General features: G+C 38.0%; 1 protein-coding gene and 1 pseudogene across 3 annotated transcripts in view; both read right to left on the reverse strand.

Moving 5' to 3' along the window:
* HIPK3 (homeodomain interacting protein kinase 3) overlaps positions 1-18,008 on the reverse strand; it is a 98,118-nt gene that overhangs the window by 58,000 nt on the left and 22,110 nt on the right. For all 3 annotated transcript variants that reach the window (XM_057748176.1, XM_057748179.1, XM_057748177.1), the window contains exon 2: positions 6,883-7,981. In XM_057748176.1, coding sequence (XP_057604159.1) covers positions 6,883-7,979 — 1,097 coding nt within the window. In that variant the 5' untranslated portion in view covers positions 7,980-7,981. The remainder of the gene's footprint in view (positions 1-6,882; positions 7,982-18,008) is intronic.
* Positions 17,338-17,892, reverse strand: LOC130860268 (peptidyl-prolyl cis-trans isomerase A-like; annotated as a pseudogene).

Genomic DNA, 18,008 nt, shown 5'->3' on the forward strand with positions numbered 1-18,008 from the left:
CCACATGCTGCTGAGCAACTAAGCCCATGTGCCACAACTACTGAACCCATGTGCCACAACTACTCAAGCCCACCTGCCTAGAGCCCGTGCTCTGCAACAAGAGAAGCCTCGGCAATGAGGAGCCCACACACCACAACGAAGAGTAGCCCCTACTCGCCGCAACTAGACAAAGCCCGTGTGCAGCAACGAAGACCCAACACAGCCAAATAAATAAAGAAATTTATTTCTTAAAAAATAGTATATGTTACAGGTATATAACATAGTGATTCACAATTTTTAAAGGTTATACTCAATTTATAGTTATTATAAACTACTGGTGATATTACCTGTGTCCTACAATATATCATTGTACCTTTATTTTATACATAAAAACTTGTACCTCTTAACCCCCTACCCCTCTTTTGCCCCTCCCCCAACCCTTCTCCCCAATGGTAACAACTATTTTGTTCTCTATATCTGTCTGTTTCCTTTTTGTTATATTCAGTAGCGTATTTTATTTTTTGGATTTCACAAGTAAGTGTTACCATACAGTATTTGTCTTTCTGTCTGACATTTCATTTAGCATTATACCCTCCAAGTATATCTATGTTGCTGCAACTGGCAAAAGTTCATTCTTTTTTTATGGCTGAGTAGCATTCCATTGTGTATATACTGCAATGTGTGATCTTGAACTGAATTCTGGGCAAAAAAAAGTCAACAGTAAGACAACTGGCAAACTCTGAATTAAGCCTAGGTAAGCTACTACTGCTGAACTGATTTTAATTTCCTCAAATCAAATAGTGTTGAGCAGTTCAAACAGTTCATCAAATCAATAATACTGATGTGAACCAATGATGATTCAGATTATTGCACTAGGGTTATGCAAGAGACTGTCCTTAAGTTTAAGAATACTAAGTGTGTATTCCTAAACATAAGGACAGTCTCTTGAATACAATTAAGTATTTAGAGGTAAAGGGGCTTTACATCTAAAACTTGCTCTCAAACACTGCAACAACAACAACAACAACAAATGTACGGGTGTATCTGTGTATGCACACACACAGAAAAAGAATGAGTGATAAAACTAGGGCGGTAAAAATGCTTTAATTTGAAACACTTGGAGAATCTAGGTCAAGGGAATACAATTCTCTCTACTATTTTTGCAACTTTTTTATGTCTAAAATTATTGGGAAGCAAAAAGTTTTTCAAAAAAAGACAAAACAAGAACGTAAGTCTATCCTCTTAGTCTCTCTCCCTGCTCTTTTCCCATTAGAGTACTTTACTTTTTTGGTTATCTATACATTAGATTGTAAGCATCATAATGGCAGGGTCTGTATTTTTGCCCCTCTGATGTATAACCAGCACCCAGAACAATACTTTATAGGCACTAAATTTTTTGAATGAAAGACTTAATCATGGGCCATATTAGTTTTCTCTTCACATATCTTTTCACTGAGGTCTCCATCAACTGATGAATGGATACATAAAATATGGTATATCTGGGGCTTCCTAGGTGGTGCAGTGGTTAAGAATCCGTCTGCCAATGCAGGGGACACGGGTTCGATCCCTGCTCCAGGAAGATCCCACATGCCTCGGAGCAACTAAGCCCGTGCGCCACAACTATTGAGCCTGTGCTTTAGAGCCCGCGAGCCACAACCATTGAGCCCATGTGCTGCAACTACTGAAGCCCACGTGCCTAGAGCCCGTGCTCTGCAACAAGAGAAGCCATGGCAATGAGGAGCCCACACACCACAATGAAGAGTAGCCCCCACTCACCGCAACTAAAAAGAAAGCCCACGCACAGCAAAAAGGACCCAACACAGCCAATAAAATAAATAAATAAAATAAATTTATTTTAAAAAAGTGGTATATCTAGACAATGGAATTATCTGGCAACAACAACAAAAAAAAATGCATGCTACAACATAGATGAATCTTGAAAACATTATGTTAAGTGAAAAAAAAGCCAGTTAAAAACCATATTTTTATCACCTCTGTATCCCTAGCACCTAAGCACAGCGCCATCACACAAAAAGGGCTCAACAAAAACTGCGTTAATCTTGCTCTGTAAACTTGGACCTGTCTGACTTGTATAAGCCTCAGTTTTTTACTTATTAAATAGGAATTCCACCAAGTGTCTTTTCTAAGAACACAAAGACTGAGACATGAGAAACAAACTAGGAATTATATGCAGAAGCACTTGAAAACAGCATGCAGTTTACATACACAATTTTTTGTTATTATAAAGTACCCGATATAAAATGCTAGTTATTTTTTTAATGGGTCACTCTTTGTGACTTAATTTTGTTACAGGAACTTTGTCTTTGATACTTCAGGGTCTAAAAAGCCAACACAGTGTATGCTTACATTCATGAGATGTTTGGAATATGTAAACCTGTAGAGACAGAAAGTTGATTTTTGGGCTAGAGGGGTGGGAAGATTGGGGAAAGATGGCTAAAGGGTGCTGGGAAGCAGGAGTGGGGATTTTGTGGGGGAGGGGCGTAAGGAAAATTTTCCAAAATTGTGGTAAGGATGCACAACTGTGAATACACTAAAGCACGACTTGTACACTTTAAATGGGTAAAATTCATAGCATGTGATTTATAGCTCAATAAAGCTATTTTTTAAGAAAAAAACACCACAAACTTTAAGAGCTGTCAAAATTTTTATTTGAAGGCCTGATATAGTAGGTAAAGTAATCTATGTCTGTGACCACAACATATGGCATTGAAAACCACTTCATTAAGAAGACTTCTGTTAAAACTAAACCCAGCTGACAACTTTGTATTTGTCTAATAAAGATACAAACAAGCAGCTGCCAGCAATTTCAGCCAATACTAAACTCTTAGGTAAGGGTGGGTTTGTGAGAGAACACTCCTTAAGACTAGTCAATCCTGGGAATTCCCTGGAGGTCCAGTGGTTAGGACTCTGTGCTTTCACTGCCGTGGCCCGGGTTCGATCACTGGTTGGGAAACTAAGATCCTGTAAGCCAAAAAAAAAAAAAAAAAAAGACCAGCCAATACTAACTCCTCTACTCTCAAGGCTCATTCAAGTCAAGGGTCATTTTTCCCCAGACACCATCCCTGAACCCTTGGATTAGGCTAAGCGCTCTCCTCTGCGTTCCCATAGAACCCTGCACACACTTCTACCCTAGAACTTCTTGAGACAAACTATTTTTATCCTCTGTTAAACAATGAAACCATATTTTTATCACCTCTGTATCCCTAGCACCTAGCACAGCGCCATCACACAAAAAAGGGCTCAACAAAAACTGCGTTAATCTTGCACTGTAAAGTTGGACCTGTCTGACTTGTATAAGCCTCAGTTTTTTACTTATTAAATAGGAATTCCACCAAGTGTCTTTTCTAAGAACACAAAGACTGAGACATGAGAAACAAACTAGGAATTATATGCAGAAGCACTTGAAAACAGCATGCAGTTTACATACACAATCTTTTGTTATTATAAAGTACCCGATATAAAATGCTAGTTATTTTTTTATGGGTCACTCTTTGTGACTTCATTTTGTTACAGGAACTTTGTCTTTGATACTTCAGGGTCTAAAAAGGCATGAGGGGTTGGGAATGCCCCAAGCAAAAACTGATAAGGCTGAATTGTTTTTTACCATTACGTATCTCTTTGTCAACTACTGCATGCAAAAAAGCAGCACTTACATCAACAACTAATGCTAATATTTAATGCTAAATTACTCAGTAAAGTAGCAAAGAATATAACCACTATACAGGTTACTTTCCAGCCCACTTTCCTGTCTCTATGCTCTGAAATGACTCAGAACCACAGGCTAAAATTCTATATTTAAAAAAAGAAGAAAAAGATATTTATGACCTGAATGTTGCCACCACACCTCATAAATACAGCACCTTCTGCTGCTAAAACCTTTTATGCATTCAAGAGCCCTACGTGTTCTTGACAGAAACCATACTCAAGCAGCTGAATTTAGAACATGCTGACCTTGAGCAAATCAATGCTCTTAGCATGTACTTCTGGCTTATATCACTACAAGAGCTAGACAGCCGCACCATCTATAGTAGTCAACAATTTCTGGCCACTATCCCCTGTCTATTTTAAGATATCCCTACTATGTTTCTGTGTTGCACAGTTCAAAGAAATAGAATAACACATGAACCTGTGTTTGAATGCAAATCGTTTACTTCTGGAACTTGGGCTATGTGTGTTCCCACTGTGATTAGCACAAAAATATTTAATTTGCTAAGTTTCCACTTCCTGCTTTCATTTTTTAAATACAACATATTTTAAACAAAGAGTAAAATATCAAGTATGAGACATTTTTGCTTATTGCCTAATCAGGTTTAGGAGTAACCTTAGTCAAAAACTAAGGCAGAATTGACACAGCTCCAAATATAAAGTACAATTAATTACTGAAAAATAATGGCTACTTGCTATTTTTTATGCAAAACTGTACTAGACATTAAAACATTACCTGATTAAGGGCTACATTACATTTTCACCAATCCACCACAATATTTACTAACTCTTCTAACTCTTGGATCCAACTGACAAACTGCACTTTTAAATTTTGGTTATCAAGCAACACCAACCAAAATGCTAACACTACTCTTTTTACAAATAAGAATCTCAATTTTTTTACTCTAAACACAGAAGCTGTAATTTAGCAACTGTATAAGTTCTGAAATTCAGGTACATTATTTACTTGAAATTTATGTATAAAAACAAATTAGGCACTACTAGTTGTACTTAGCAATTATTCATAACTTATTTTTCCATTCCCCAAAGAGGCAAAGGCCTAATGCTAAAGACTAATATCATAAAATATTTAGTTTTAGACTGCTTTTTAAAGGATATCCTTCACTCTCTTGAAGCATTTAACAAACAGATTATCTCAAGTATGAAAAATAAAGCTCTTTTTCACTCTCATCCAAAAGATTTCAAATAAAGAAAAGGAGTCTAGGTATCACACATAACTAAATCTGATATGCCGAATAATGAAGTACCCAAATATCATGAAGTCATTTACTAACAAGTGAACTAAATATAGAGCCCAAGCAGCTGGAGCCTGGAGGTTTATATAATATGCTAGCTGACTTCTAAAAGCTCATAAGACAGAACTCACAGAATACAAAGGAAAGGGGAAACAACACCATTCCTCTCATTCTGTTAAATCAGATATTAAAATGTTTTTTCCAGAAAAAAAATTAACTAAAAGCTAATCTTGTGTTACATTAAATTGAAAAAAAGAGAAATTGTCAGGAGCACAGAGGATCAAATAAATCTAATTACAGGAGCTATCAATTAAGACTCGGTACACTGCCACAACCACAATACGTTTTAAACCATCTAAAAGGTTTTAAGAACAGTACCTAGCACTCTAATACTAAAAATTATAACATCAGAAATATAAATGGTAAATTAGGCTGTACTCCTAATTTCTAATGTATATTTTAGTAAACTGAATTATCACCAAGTGACATAAATGTGGGTTTCCTTCTGATAAACTACATATGTTTGGAGCTGATTTTTGTAGTAGCTAATTTCTCCTTTATCTTGTCCTGAGTACTAAGGCATATATTTGCAAGAAGCTAATCAGGGTGAGAGGTGTAGCACAAAGGCAGATGTACCAGAAAATAACTACCCCCGTTGGGCCTAAATATATAATCCTCACGTTCTAACAATTTCCAACAATAAACTGCATGTGTTCATCTAATTACTAACTTATTAATAATGGCCAACATTGGCAGATCCTGTATCTGCCCACTGTGCTGGGGCTTGTGGGGCTCCAGAATACACCAAGACCATAAACTCATTTAGGCTGAAATGAAAAGAATTTCCCAAAATTATAAGAATATGAATTCAAAAACATTTACAAACTTAAGAAATTTTGAATCTTAGTAATCATTAGTACCCTCAAGACCACCGACTGTACGCCAGGCTAGCATTATATTAATCATGACATTGTAGCACATGTAAGTTATTTTCTTCTTTAAATTCCACCCATAGCACGAACACCAAAATAACATTACCTAAAGCATATATGGAAAGAACATCATAAAAATTGTTACGAAAAAGTGGCCTGAACATTTGTGGCAGCCATGTAAGTGTGTTTAAATCTTAAAATCACTAATCAGAGTAACTTTCTGAATTTTTATAACTTTTCTAAATGTTCAGTTACATCAGAGGTGTCTTTAAAAAGCTAGTTCTCTTTTCTCTTAAGTACTAAAAAAATGCTGAAAGATAAGTACAAAAATTACTATTAACACTTTCTCAATATTTAGATTTCTGTTTAATCATCATTAATCACCTATCATTCCTTCAGGTCTTCTATTAAAAAATATAAATAGGGCTTCCTAGGTGGCCCAGTGGTTGAGAGTCCGCCTACCAATGCAGGGGACACGGGTTCGATCCCTGCTCCGGGAGGATCCCACATGCCGCGGAGAGGCTGGGCTTATGTGCCACAACTATTGAGCCTGCGCGTTGGAGCCCATGAGCCTCAACTGTTGCGCCCGTGTGCCACAACTGCTGAGGCCCACATGCCTGGAGCCTGTGCTCCACAACGGGAGAGGCCACAGCAGTGAGGAGCCTGCGCACCATGGTGAGAAGTGGCCCCTGCTCACCACAACTAGAGGGGGCCCGTGTGCAGCACTGAAGACCCAACACAGCCAATAAATAAACAAACAAAATAAAAAATAAAAATAATCAAATGTCTTTGGCACAGGACTCTGCAGTAGAAATTTCTATTCTGCTTGAGATTTTATGCCTAAATTTTTAAAACCTCAAAACTAAACTGAACTTATCTTGATCTATATTTATCCAAAGCAGTCTCTTTCACCACATGCACACACAAAATTACTTCATTCAGCAAAAATGCAACACTTACCAAATAACCAAAAAACAGCTGTCACCTACCTGTAGTACCGAGACTGCAGATATGTTGAACAAACAGTCTTTGATACGTGACTGGCCGACCCAAAGTCTATTACTTTAACCCTGTATGGCTGTCGAACAGGATCCACCAACATAATATTTTCTGGTTTGAGGTCTGCGTGAATTAAACCAAGACTTTTCAATTTTTTCAGTGCAGTGGCCACTTGCTGAAGAATGGGTCGAATTACTTTTAGTGGCAGGGGACTGAACTTGTTCTGTTTCAGAAAGTCATACAAGTTTTGTTCCAGCATCTCAAAGACTAAACAAGTATGGTTACGGTGCTGAAAGCATTCATAAGCTCGTACGAAGTTATACTCATCAGCATTTTCAGTACTGAGCCTTGCTAATATGCTCACTTCTATCTGACCTTGACGTGCATAAGAAGGGTGGTTCTTCAAAATTTTGATTGCTACAATTTCATTTGTCCCTCTTTTCCAGCATTTGACTACCTGGCCAAAAGTACCTCGACCAAGAAAATCAAGGACTTCATACGTATTTTTCATGGAGCATAAGACTTCATGCTGTACTAACTGATAGTCACCTTCTCCAGTGGTACAATTCTGTTTTGTTCCTGTGGTAGTTGTCACAACTGTCACTGGATTTCCCATGTTGGTTTGCAACATTGCAGGAAGTATGGACAACTCATCGACAATCTGCATTGCGCTGCTATGATTATCCAACTCCTCACTCTTGCGCTTCAATCCACATCGCTGGGGGCCTTCTAGGAAATTTAACCTGGGTCGCCACACCCCAATCTGAGGTGCCTCCACTTGAGTTTGCTGCGCCTGAGCTGCTATAACCTTTGTAGCACCCGCAGTGTTTTTTAAAACAACAGCACTTGTCTGCAATGAAAGGTTTTGTCCTCGAGGTCTGTTAAATGGTATCTTCGTCTGAAAAGCACTACCCTTCGTGGAAGGATGAGAATTTCCAACGTTTCTACCATTCACATAGGTCCGTGGATAGTTTCTTTCCTGGAATACACAACTGCTTGGCTCTACTTTGAGTTTCTTCACACTACAAAAGGCACTTGACTGAGTTTGATAAATATACGGTGGGTAGACCAAGACTTGTGAGGCCATACCTGCAAAAGAAAAAATGGGCCATGTTAGCTACAAAAATTTAATTTTTTAAATCTCATGAAGAAAACTTTTAAGGGTCAAGTCCATAATTTATAAAAATAGTTAAATTTCATTAAGATTTTTTTCCCTTGGAGAAGAAAAACATTTTCAATGCTCCATTTTAGTTACTTAGTGCTTCAGATATTTAAGTGCTGAGGATATTTTGCATGTTGCATAAAAGGTTGGGATTAAACAGCTGAGTGTATTCATTTGATCAATAAATATTTACTGAGCAGCTACAATGGCCAAGATATGCCCTAGGCACTGTACCAACCATTTTCCTTCCAAAAGTAAAACATTCTGGGCTTCCCTGGTGGCACCGCGGTTAAGAATCTGCCTGCCAATGCAGGGGACACGGGTTCACTCCCTGATCCAGGTAGATCCCATATGCCGCGGAGCAACTAAGCCCACAAGTCACAACTACTGAGCCCATATGCCACAAATGCTGAAGCCCACATGCCTAGAGCCCGTGCTCTAAAGAGAAACCATCGCCATGCAAAGCCTGTGCACCGCGACAAAGAGTAGCCCCCGCTCGCCACAACTAGAGAAAGCCCACACAGCAGCAACAAAGACCCAACACAGCCAAAAATTCCAAAAAAAGTAACACATTCTACCACCAATATATGACTTATGAACCAATGACCAAAAAACAAAATATATATTACATAAATGTAGTCACATTCCTTAAACCTAAAGCTCAAGAATTGCCTCAGGGAAAAAAATATCAATTGTAAAAATAAGTATGTAAGCCAGATAGAGTTCCTATTCACAATGTTCTCTTTATTTAACGTCCTTTTCCACATCCACCCTTGAACTCCTTTACATACAAATCAAAGTGATACAATACCTTTTTTCTTTCTTTCTTGGCCGTGCCCTAACCACTGGACAGCCAGGGAATTCCTGATACAATACCCTTTTTTTTTTTTTTTAACTTTCTATTTTATATTGGAGTATAGTTGGGGGAACAATGTTGTGTTAGTTTCAAGTGTACAGCAAAGTGATTCAGTTACACATATACATTCTATTCTCCTTCAAATTATTTTTCCATTTAGGTTGTTACATAATATTGAGCAGTGCTCCCTGTGGTATACAGTAGGTACTTGTTGGTTATCCTTTTTTTTTGTTAATATTTATTTATTTATTTGGCTGCCCCGGGTCTTAGTTGCAGCATGCAAACAGTTTGTTGCAGCATGCAAACAGTTAGTTGCAGCATGCAAACAGTTAGTTGCAGCATGTGGGATCTTAGTTGCCTGACCAGGAATCGAACCCTGGCCCCCTGCACTGGGAGCATGGAGTCTTAGCCACTGGACTGCCAGGGAAGTCCCAGTTATCCATTTTAAATACAGCAGTGTGTACATGTCAATCCCAAACTATCCCTCCTCCCCCACTCTTCCCCCTCCTCTTAAAACCATAAATTCAGTTCTCTAAGTCTGTGTTTCCCTTTTGTAAATAAGTTCATTTGTATCTTTTTTGTAAATAAGTTCATTTGTATCTTTTTTTTTTTAAATTTAAGATTCCATGTATAAGCCATATCTTAGGGTACTTCTCTTTCTCTGTCTGACTTACTTCACTCAGTTATAACAATCTCCAGGTCCATCCATGCTGCTGCAAATGGCATTATTTCATTCTTTTTAATGGCTGAGTAATATTCCATTGTACAATACCTTCTTGATGAGCCTTTTCCTGGAACACACACACTCCCCACTCACTCTCCAGGCAGAGCTGGGCATTTAGTGCTTTCACAGAAGTTTACATGTTCCTTTAATTTGCATTCATGATATGACATGCCTGACATTACATTGTAATTGTCAGTGTATACAGCAGTCTTTCACACTAAAGCTGAAACAAAGTGCTCAGAATACAGAGTCAGTTTTAATAAATGTTGGTTCGTTGAATTAGTTTCAAAATATTTCCATTCTCCACAATTTAAAAATCTGTATTATATTCTGGGCAGTCTCCCACTATTTTAACAAATCAAATATCAATTCTTTAACTCAAAATCAACAGATTGCCGCCACCACAATATGTAATATATGTAACATTTAAAATAATAAGAGCTACCACCTACTATGCAACAGTTTAACAAATGCTTTATTTGCAGTATTTTATTTACTTCCAATTTGCTGTTAAGGAAACTAAAGCTCAGAGGGACTACATAATTGGTTCAAGGTCACATAGCTAGGGTGTAGCAGGAGAATACACTGCCCCTTCAGGAAAAAGGCATAAATTTATGCCTCCTTCAACCATAAACAATTCTTGTTACAACCTACCACTTTCCTAAGTTGACCTGGCTTTGGCAAGAAGTCAGCTACAAAACCTGATTACACAAATTAAGATTTGCTGTTCAATGTGTAAGAGAAAACTGTAAATTGAAATCCTGGAGTTCCAAACTCTTCATCCATTTTCTTAAAATCTTGTTGGCATCTATTCTATACTTTTACTCAGGAAAGGTTTCAAAACTCCACCAATTTATCATCTTTTTAATGATGCAAAGCCACGTCAAAAACTCCTAAACATATCAAGCTCACTCTCTAATTCAACACTGTGAAGCTCCCCAACCTCATCTTCAACAACTGAAGTTACCACATAACATAGGGAGATCAACTCGATGATGGGTGATGACTTAGAGGGCTGGGATAGGGAGGGTGGGAGGGAGTCTCAAGAAGGAGGGCATATGGGGATATATGTATAAATACAGCTGATTCACTTTGGTGTACAGAAGAAAACTGGCACAACAGTGTAAAGCAATTATATTCCAATAAAGAGCTTAAAAAATAAAATGAAAAACAAACAAACAAAAACCTAGGACCAACTGGACTGACCCTAAAACAAACACACAAACAAATGTTTACAAATAAAATGGTACAGATCAACCAGTTTGCAAGGCAGAAACAGAGACACAGATGTAGAGAACAAACATATGGACACCAAGCGGGGAAAGCGGGGAGGGTTGGGGTGGGATGAATTCGGAGATTGGGACTGCCATATATACATTACTAATAAGAAAAAAAAATCAAATTGTGCACTTTGAATACATGCAGTTTATTATATGCCAATTATATCTCAATAAAAGTTCTTTTTATATATATATACACACACTAATGGATTTAAAGAAGAGCATGAACATAAACAAGAGAGATATGAAAGTCATTTTAAAAATGAACTGGTAAGGGCTTCCCTGGTGGCTCCGGTTAAGAATCTGCCTGCCAATGCAGGGGACACGGGTTCGATCCCTGGGCCGGGAAGATCCCACATGCCGCGGAGCAACTAAGCCCGTGCACAACTACTAAGCCTGTGCTCTAGAGCCCGCGAGCCACAACTACTGAAGCCCAAATGCCTAGAGCCCGTTCTCCACAACAGGAGAAGCCACCGTAATGCCCACGCACCACAACGAAGAGTAGCCCCCACTCACGGTAAGTAGAAAAAGTCCATGCGCAGCAACAAAGACCCAACACAGCCGATAAATAAAGAAAGAAACAAAGAAATAAATAAAGAAACAAAGAAGTAAAGAAACAAAGAAACAAACAAATAATAAAATGGAACTGGTGAGCCTGGAGAACCCTGCATACCACACATGGATGGTGGGAAAGAAATTTCACAATATCTAACAAAATTGCAAGTGTATATGTTCTCTGATCAAGAATCAGATAACTCAGATATAGTACAACATATTCATGCAGCACTGTGTGTAAGGAAATGCAACACTGGAAATAATCTAAGCATCCATCCAAAGGCATGAGTTAGATACCCTTTGATACACAGACCAACCAGAGTGTTTAAAAAAAAAAAAATGAAAACAATCTAGTTACCCTGTTATAACCTGATTCCCAAGATAATATTGTTATATGAAAAAGGCAAAACTCAGAAAAATGTGTACTTTACAAAAGATATTACCACGTGTGTTTAATTAAAAAGGGGAATAATATATCTATATTTTTGCACATACATTAATATCTGTACATACATAAAGAAGTTGTAGGTTTCCTTGCGTTTCAGAAGAATAGCAAGCATACTGGGAGCAATGAGAAAGATTTATTTTACATTATACATCCTTTTTTACCACCTTATTTTTTACTATGTATGTGTATTACCGGTTCAAAAAAGTTTTTTCATCATCTGGGAAATCTATTAAGACATATAGATGAAAGAACTGCAAGATGAAATAATATATCTGGAATATAATTCAAAATAACAGAGAAAGTGGATGGGGATATAGATAAAATGAGATTAGCCATAAATTATTCATCATAGGAATTGGACAGTGAGTAAAAAGGGGTTCATTATACTATCCTGTCTACTTTTGAATATGTATACATTTTTCCTTAATAAAAAGTTAAGGGACTTCCCTGGTGGTCCAGTGGTTAAGACGCCACGCTCCCAACACAGGGGGCCCAGGTTCAAATGCATGTGGGCCTGATACTTGATCAGGCCCACATGCATGCCACAACTGATCTCACACGCATGCTGCAACTAAGAAGTCTGCATGCCACAACTACACAGTCCGCAACTAAAACCCAGCCCAGCCACAATAAATAAATAAATATTATTTTAAATGTTAAAAAAAAAAGTTAAGTAAACATATATTTAAAACTCCAGAAAAATTCTGATTCAGTAAGTATGTGTACAAGTTCCCAAGGCCATTTCACACTAACATCTGAGAACCAATGATCTAGTCTATACAAAACCAAGTCCCACCAATTCAGGGCCCTCAAGTCTGAAAAATCAGGATGAAGTCCTAAGGAAAAAAACGTATACCATGCTAGGCCAATCCATGCCATGTTAAATCAAGGTGTTATATGGACAACAGCTGAGACCCAGGTAATTCACCTGGAGATATTAAAGAAACTACTGCAATTTCTGAATCCAGCTGCCCCTACCTTTTCACTTCCAACATGCCAAGCTGAAAGGCAATTAGCCCAAAGGTTCCAACCAGGGCCAACTAAAGAAAGCTTGGAAAAAGTACCCCTCAATCTCAAAGGGAACTTTAGAAAATAAACATGGGGTAGGAATGTCACATAATTTACATAGTACATAAGAAGGGGGTGAAGGGGTAATGCTGGAGATAGTTGGTATAGACCACAAGAAAAGAATTCTAAATTACTAATTAACTTTACTACTATGACTCCCTGCCAGCAGCATTGTCTTTCCCTTCTCCCACGCTCCATCAGATTAATTTATGACCTGAGAAGGGTGTCTTATACTGGGTATCTATGGATTTTACAGAGTATAGTTAGTACTCTGAGAAGCTGCTGAAGTCCACAGTCCAAAACACTGATTCAGTCCAATACTACACACTTCCTATCATTTTTCATTGCAATATACAGTTATACCGCTGCAGTTATATTTCATGACTTTGTCATTTGTTCTTACCAACTGACTAAGAAATGAAGTTTTGAAACAGCACACTTTTGTGAGCTGGAGCTGCCTATAAAATCACTCCAAGGACAGTCAAGACTCCTGACAGAGCAACTGTTAAGTTTCCATTCCTCAGGCTTAATAATCTCAGGTACTTTAAACTTTAATAGGTTATTTTTCCAGTCCTCTAAAATACTTTAAGACTCATCTGAAATCTAATCAAATTCTTCACATCCTTTTACAACTACCAAAACAGTAATGTAACCAATGCTGATAACCAAACTACCACTAACCATAAGGAGATATGTTTTCTTCTTTTCTTTTTCTTATTACACATAATATCGGGCCTTCTGAAAAGGGAGGCAGGTAGCAGAGATAGAAATACTTTGACTATCTTATATTCAATTTATTAGCCAATATGAAAATTCTGATCAATTTCTGCCAAACTTATACAAAGCCCTATATAATCAGGTTCTTCTTTAAAACATCCTGTGATATCACAAATACATTCAATTAAAGGTAAATAATTGCCTTACATTCTCCTTATTCAACTCTCTTCTTCTACTTGTTCAAATCTCAGCTTAACTTTTTTCTCCTTAAAAAAAACTGTGGTAAAATATACACACATAACATAAAATTTATCATTTCTAAGTGCACAGCTCAGTGGCATTAAGGTCATTCATACTGTTGTGCAACCACCACCATCATCCACCTCCAGAACCTTTTTCCCACTTCCAAAACTAAAACTCTACCCATTAAACAACTGTCCACTGTCCCCTCCCACTTGCCCCTGGCAACCTCCATTCTACACTCTGTATCTACGAATTTGACTACTCTAGGTACCTCATATAAGTTTAATTATACATTTGTCCTTTTATAATAGGCTAGTATCACTCAGCATGTCTTCAAGGTTCATCCATGTTGCAACGTGTCAGAATTTCCTTCCCTTTTACAGCTAAGTAATATCCCACTGCATGTTTATGCCATATTTTGTTTATCCATTCAGTCATCGAAAGATATCTGCGTTGCTTCCAGCTTTCAACTATTGTGAATAATGCTGCTGTGAGCCTAGATGTACAAATATCTCTGCAAGACCTTGTTTTCAATTCTTTTGTGTATATACCCAGAAGTGGAATCACTGGATTATATGGTAATTCGGTTGGGTTGGGTCGGGTCGGGTTGGGTTTTTGGCCTCACCACACGGCTTACAGGATCTTAGTTCCCCAACCAGGGATTGAACCCGAAAGCTCGGAATCCTAACCACTGGACCACCAGGGAATTCTCATGGTAATTCTATTTTTAATTCGAGGAATCACTAAACCGTTATCCATAGCAGCTATACAATTTTACACTCCAACCAATAGTGCACAAAGGTTCCAATTTCTCCACATCCCCGCCAATGCTTGTTATTTTCCTCTTTCCTTTTTATAACAGCCATCCTAATAGGTGTGAAAGGGTATCTTATTGTGGTTTTTCATACCTCCATTTTTTAAAATCTAATTTTTCATCAATACTGGCTACACTAACACCTACTAGAGTTTGATGACATCAGTAGCCATAACACATAAACTTTGTATTTTTTCATTTGAGTTACTGATGAATATTAAACATTACACTGAAGATTAAGCTCTATGGAAACCCATTCCCAAGTGATTACTGAACAATTCCCAGTTCTTTCAGACTATCACTGAAAAGTACAGGAATTATTAAATTACTAAAAACATTCCTTTAAATTAAGATAGAAATATGAAAATGTGATCAGTATTGAAGACTTCTAAAGATCTACATGAAGAAATAAATAAAAACAAAACCCTTTTAAAAACACAGGGATGGACTTTCCTGGTGGCGCAGTGGTTAAGAATCCACCTGCCAATGCAGGGGACATGGTTTGAGCTCTGATCCAGGAAGATCCCACATGCTGCAGAGCTACTAAGCCCATGTGCCACAAGTACTGAGTGCGCTCTAGAGCCCTTAAGCCACAACTCTTGAGCCCACACACCACAACTACTGAAGCTCACGCACCTAGAGCCTGTGCTCTGCAACAAGAGAAGCCACCGCAATGAGAAGCTCGCACACCTCAATGAAGAGTAGCCCCCGCTTGCTGCAACTAAAGAAAGCCCACACAGCAACAAGGATCCAACACAGCCAATAAAAAAATTAATTAATTAAAAAAAAAGAATTTCCATATATTAAAAAAAAAAGAGGCCTACCTTTATTTAAAAAAAAAAAAAAAGCCACAGGGAAAAGGTTTCTTTACCTAAGGAGAAGCTCAGGGCACAAAAGATTATCTCATAATAAACAGGGATAAAAGACCAAAAATATTAAATGTATAGCCAGTGCTCTACAACTTAAAAAAAAAAGAAGGCTGTCAATACAACAAACAAAAAAGTCACCTCAATAAACATTACCTTAGAGAATATTTTCACTCACCTGGAAATTAGCAAACAGCTACACTAGATCAAAGTAACCCACTGATTTTGTTATATAAAAACCCTACATTTAGATTGCTTTTCTGAACACACCTATCAACTCTGTTTCCTGGATGTATTAGAATAGACACAAATGCAGTTCACTTTCAAAAGTGAACTTATTACCACTCTTCAAAGGGAGACAGAATGGAACAGGAAATGAAAATAAAGTTGAGACTCCTTTATCAGGTGAAATGTACAAATGCACCTTTAATCTGCTGGCTTCAAAGCAAAGAGCTAGAGAATCATCCTGTGTGAAAACAATAATGGTACCTTATGCTCTACACAGCTAGAGTAGTACTAAGTTCACTAACTGAACAATGTGTTTTTAGTCAAATCACACAAATACATGTTAATTGCCTTTCAACAATGATTATAACTGCCTTTCAACATGCTATGATTAGCATGAGACAAAAAGGCTGAAATGTATTTTGTAAAAACTCAGTGAGCATGCAGGAAAACAAACACCACCACTCACCCCACCCCTGACACACACAAACATACACACACACACACACACACACACAAGCTAGTGCTTCTTTGACCTACTACCAAGGCCTCCTCATTCTATTCTGATCTTTATCTGGATCCAGTCATCTCTCATAACCCTCTTTCCCTCCCTCATCTCAATTCAACCCCAAGATCTGACCTGCCCATATCAACATAGCACTTCACATTCTGTCCTCAAAACATTATCTCTTCCTTTGATCTACCATCTCTTTCCGATCATGTCCCACCACACAAACTCCCAAAACACTGCTTGCTAAATTCTAGTTCCTCTCCTTCTAGTAAAACAGATTCAAAATTAACACTTCTCTTACATAACACACAATAATATTTTTAAAGATGCTTACAAGCAAAAGAACACAAAACTCTAAATCTGAACACAGTGGCTCTCAATCTTCTTCCTGAAACATTTCAGGTATAACAACCTTTGAAGAAGTAATTTAGGGGAGGCAGTATTAAAGGGCAAAACTTTCCCAGAGAAGTAAAAGTACGTTGGGGAAGGTGCTCTTCACAAAAGCATTTTTATAAATAAATGCAAATGAAGTAATCAATTTAGTTATTCTAAGAAAGGAGAAAGGAGGTTTGCCCATCATTAGAATGACTTTCAAAACTGAATTAAAAAAAAAAAACAAAACCAAAAACTGCAGAATACCTTTTAGAAAACAGCAGGGTCAACCTACTTCATGTAGCTAGTGGGCCAAAGAGAAATGATGCCGTTCTTATACTACTTCTACATTCCTCACAAAGGCTAGCACAGAGTTAAATGAATGAAGAAAGCCTCAGGCTATTCTGTAGTCTCAAATCTTCTAATTTTTTTGTTTAGTTTTTATTTCATAATCATAAACTTTTCAATTCAGCTAAACTTGGAGGGGAATAAGGAAAATATGGAACCCAAAGAACTGCAGTGAGAGCACAAAGATTATAGGATATTTCAAGCAGATGGGGGTGAAGGGGTGCTCTCTTGAGCTACAGAAGGAATGGTCTGGTGGTTAAGATAAAAAACACAAGTCAAATTTATTGATTTGTCCACAGTCAGCAATGGTGATCTTCTTGCTGCTCTTGCCATCCCTGGACCCAAAGCGCTCCATGGCTTCCACGATATTCATGCCCTCTTTCACCTTGCCAAAGACCACATGCTTGCCATCCAACCAGTCTTGGCAGTGCAGATGAAAAACTGGGAACCATTTGTGTTGCGACCAGCATTTGCCATGGACAAGATGCCAGGACCCGTATGCTTCAGGCGGAAATTCTCATCATCAAATTTCTCCCCATAGATGGACCTGCCACCAGTGCCATTATGGCGTGTGAAGTCACCACCCTGGCACATAAATCCTGGAATTATTCTGTGAAAGCAGGAACCTTTATAACCAAAGCCTTTCTCCCCAGTGCTCAGAGCACGGAAGTTTTCTGCTGTCTTTGGAACTTTGTCTGCAAACAGCTCGAAGGAGACGCGGCCCAAGGGCTCGCCGTCGACGGCAATGTCGAAGAACACGGTGGGGTTGACCATGGCTAGACTGCGCGGGAGGCTCCGGGCTGGTGGCGTCTGCAAGGCCTTCTCACTAATTTTTTACAGGATATTGCAAACACCAGTTTTATCACAACTCTAATTTTTGTACAAATTACTATGTCTCGGATTCACAAAGTCTGAGAATAAGAGATC

This window comes from Hippopotamus amphibius, chromosome 9, assembly GCF_030028045.1.
Source record: "Hippopotamus amphibius kiboko isolate mHipAmp2 chromosome 9, mHipAmp2.hap2, whole genome shotgun sequence".
NCBI lineage: Eukaryota > Metazoa > Chordata > Mammalia > Artiodactyla > Hippopotamidae > Hippopotamus > Hippopotamus amphibius.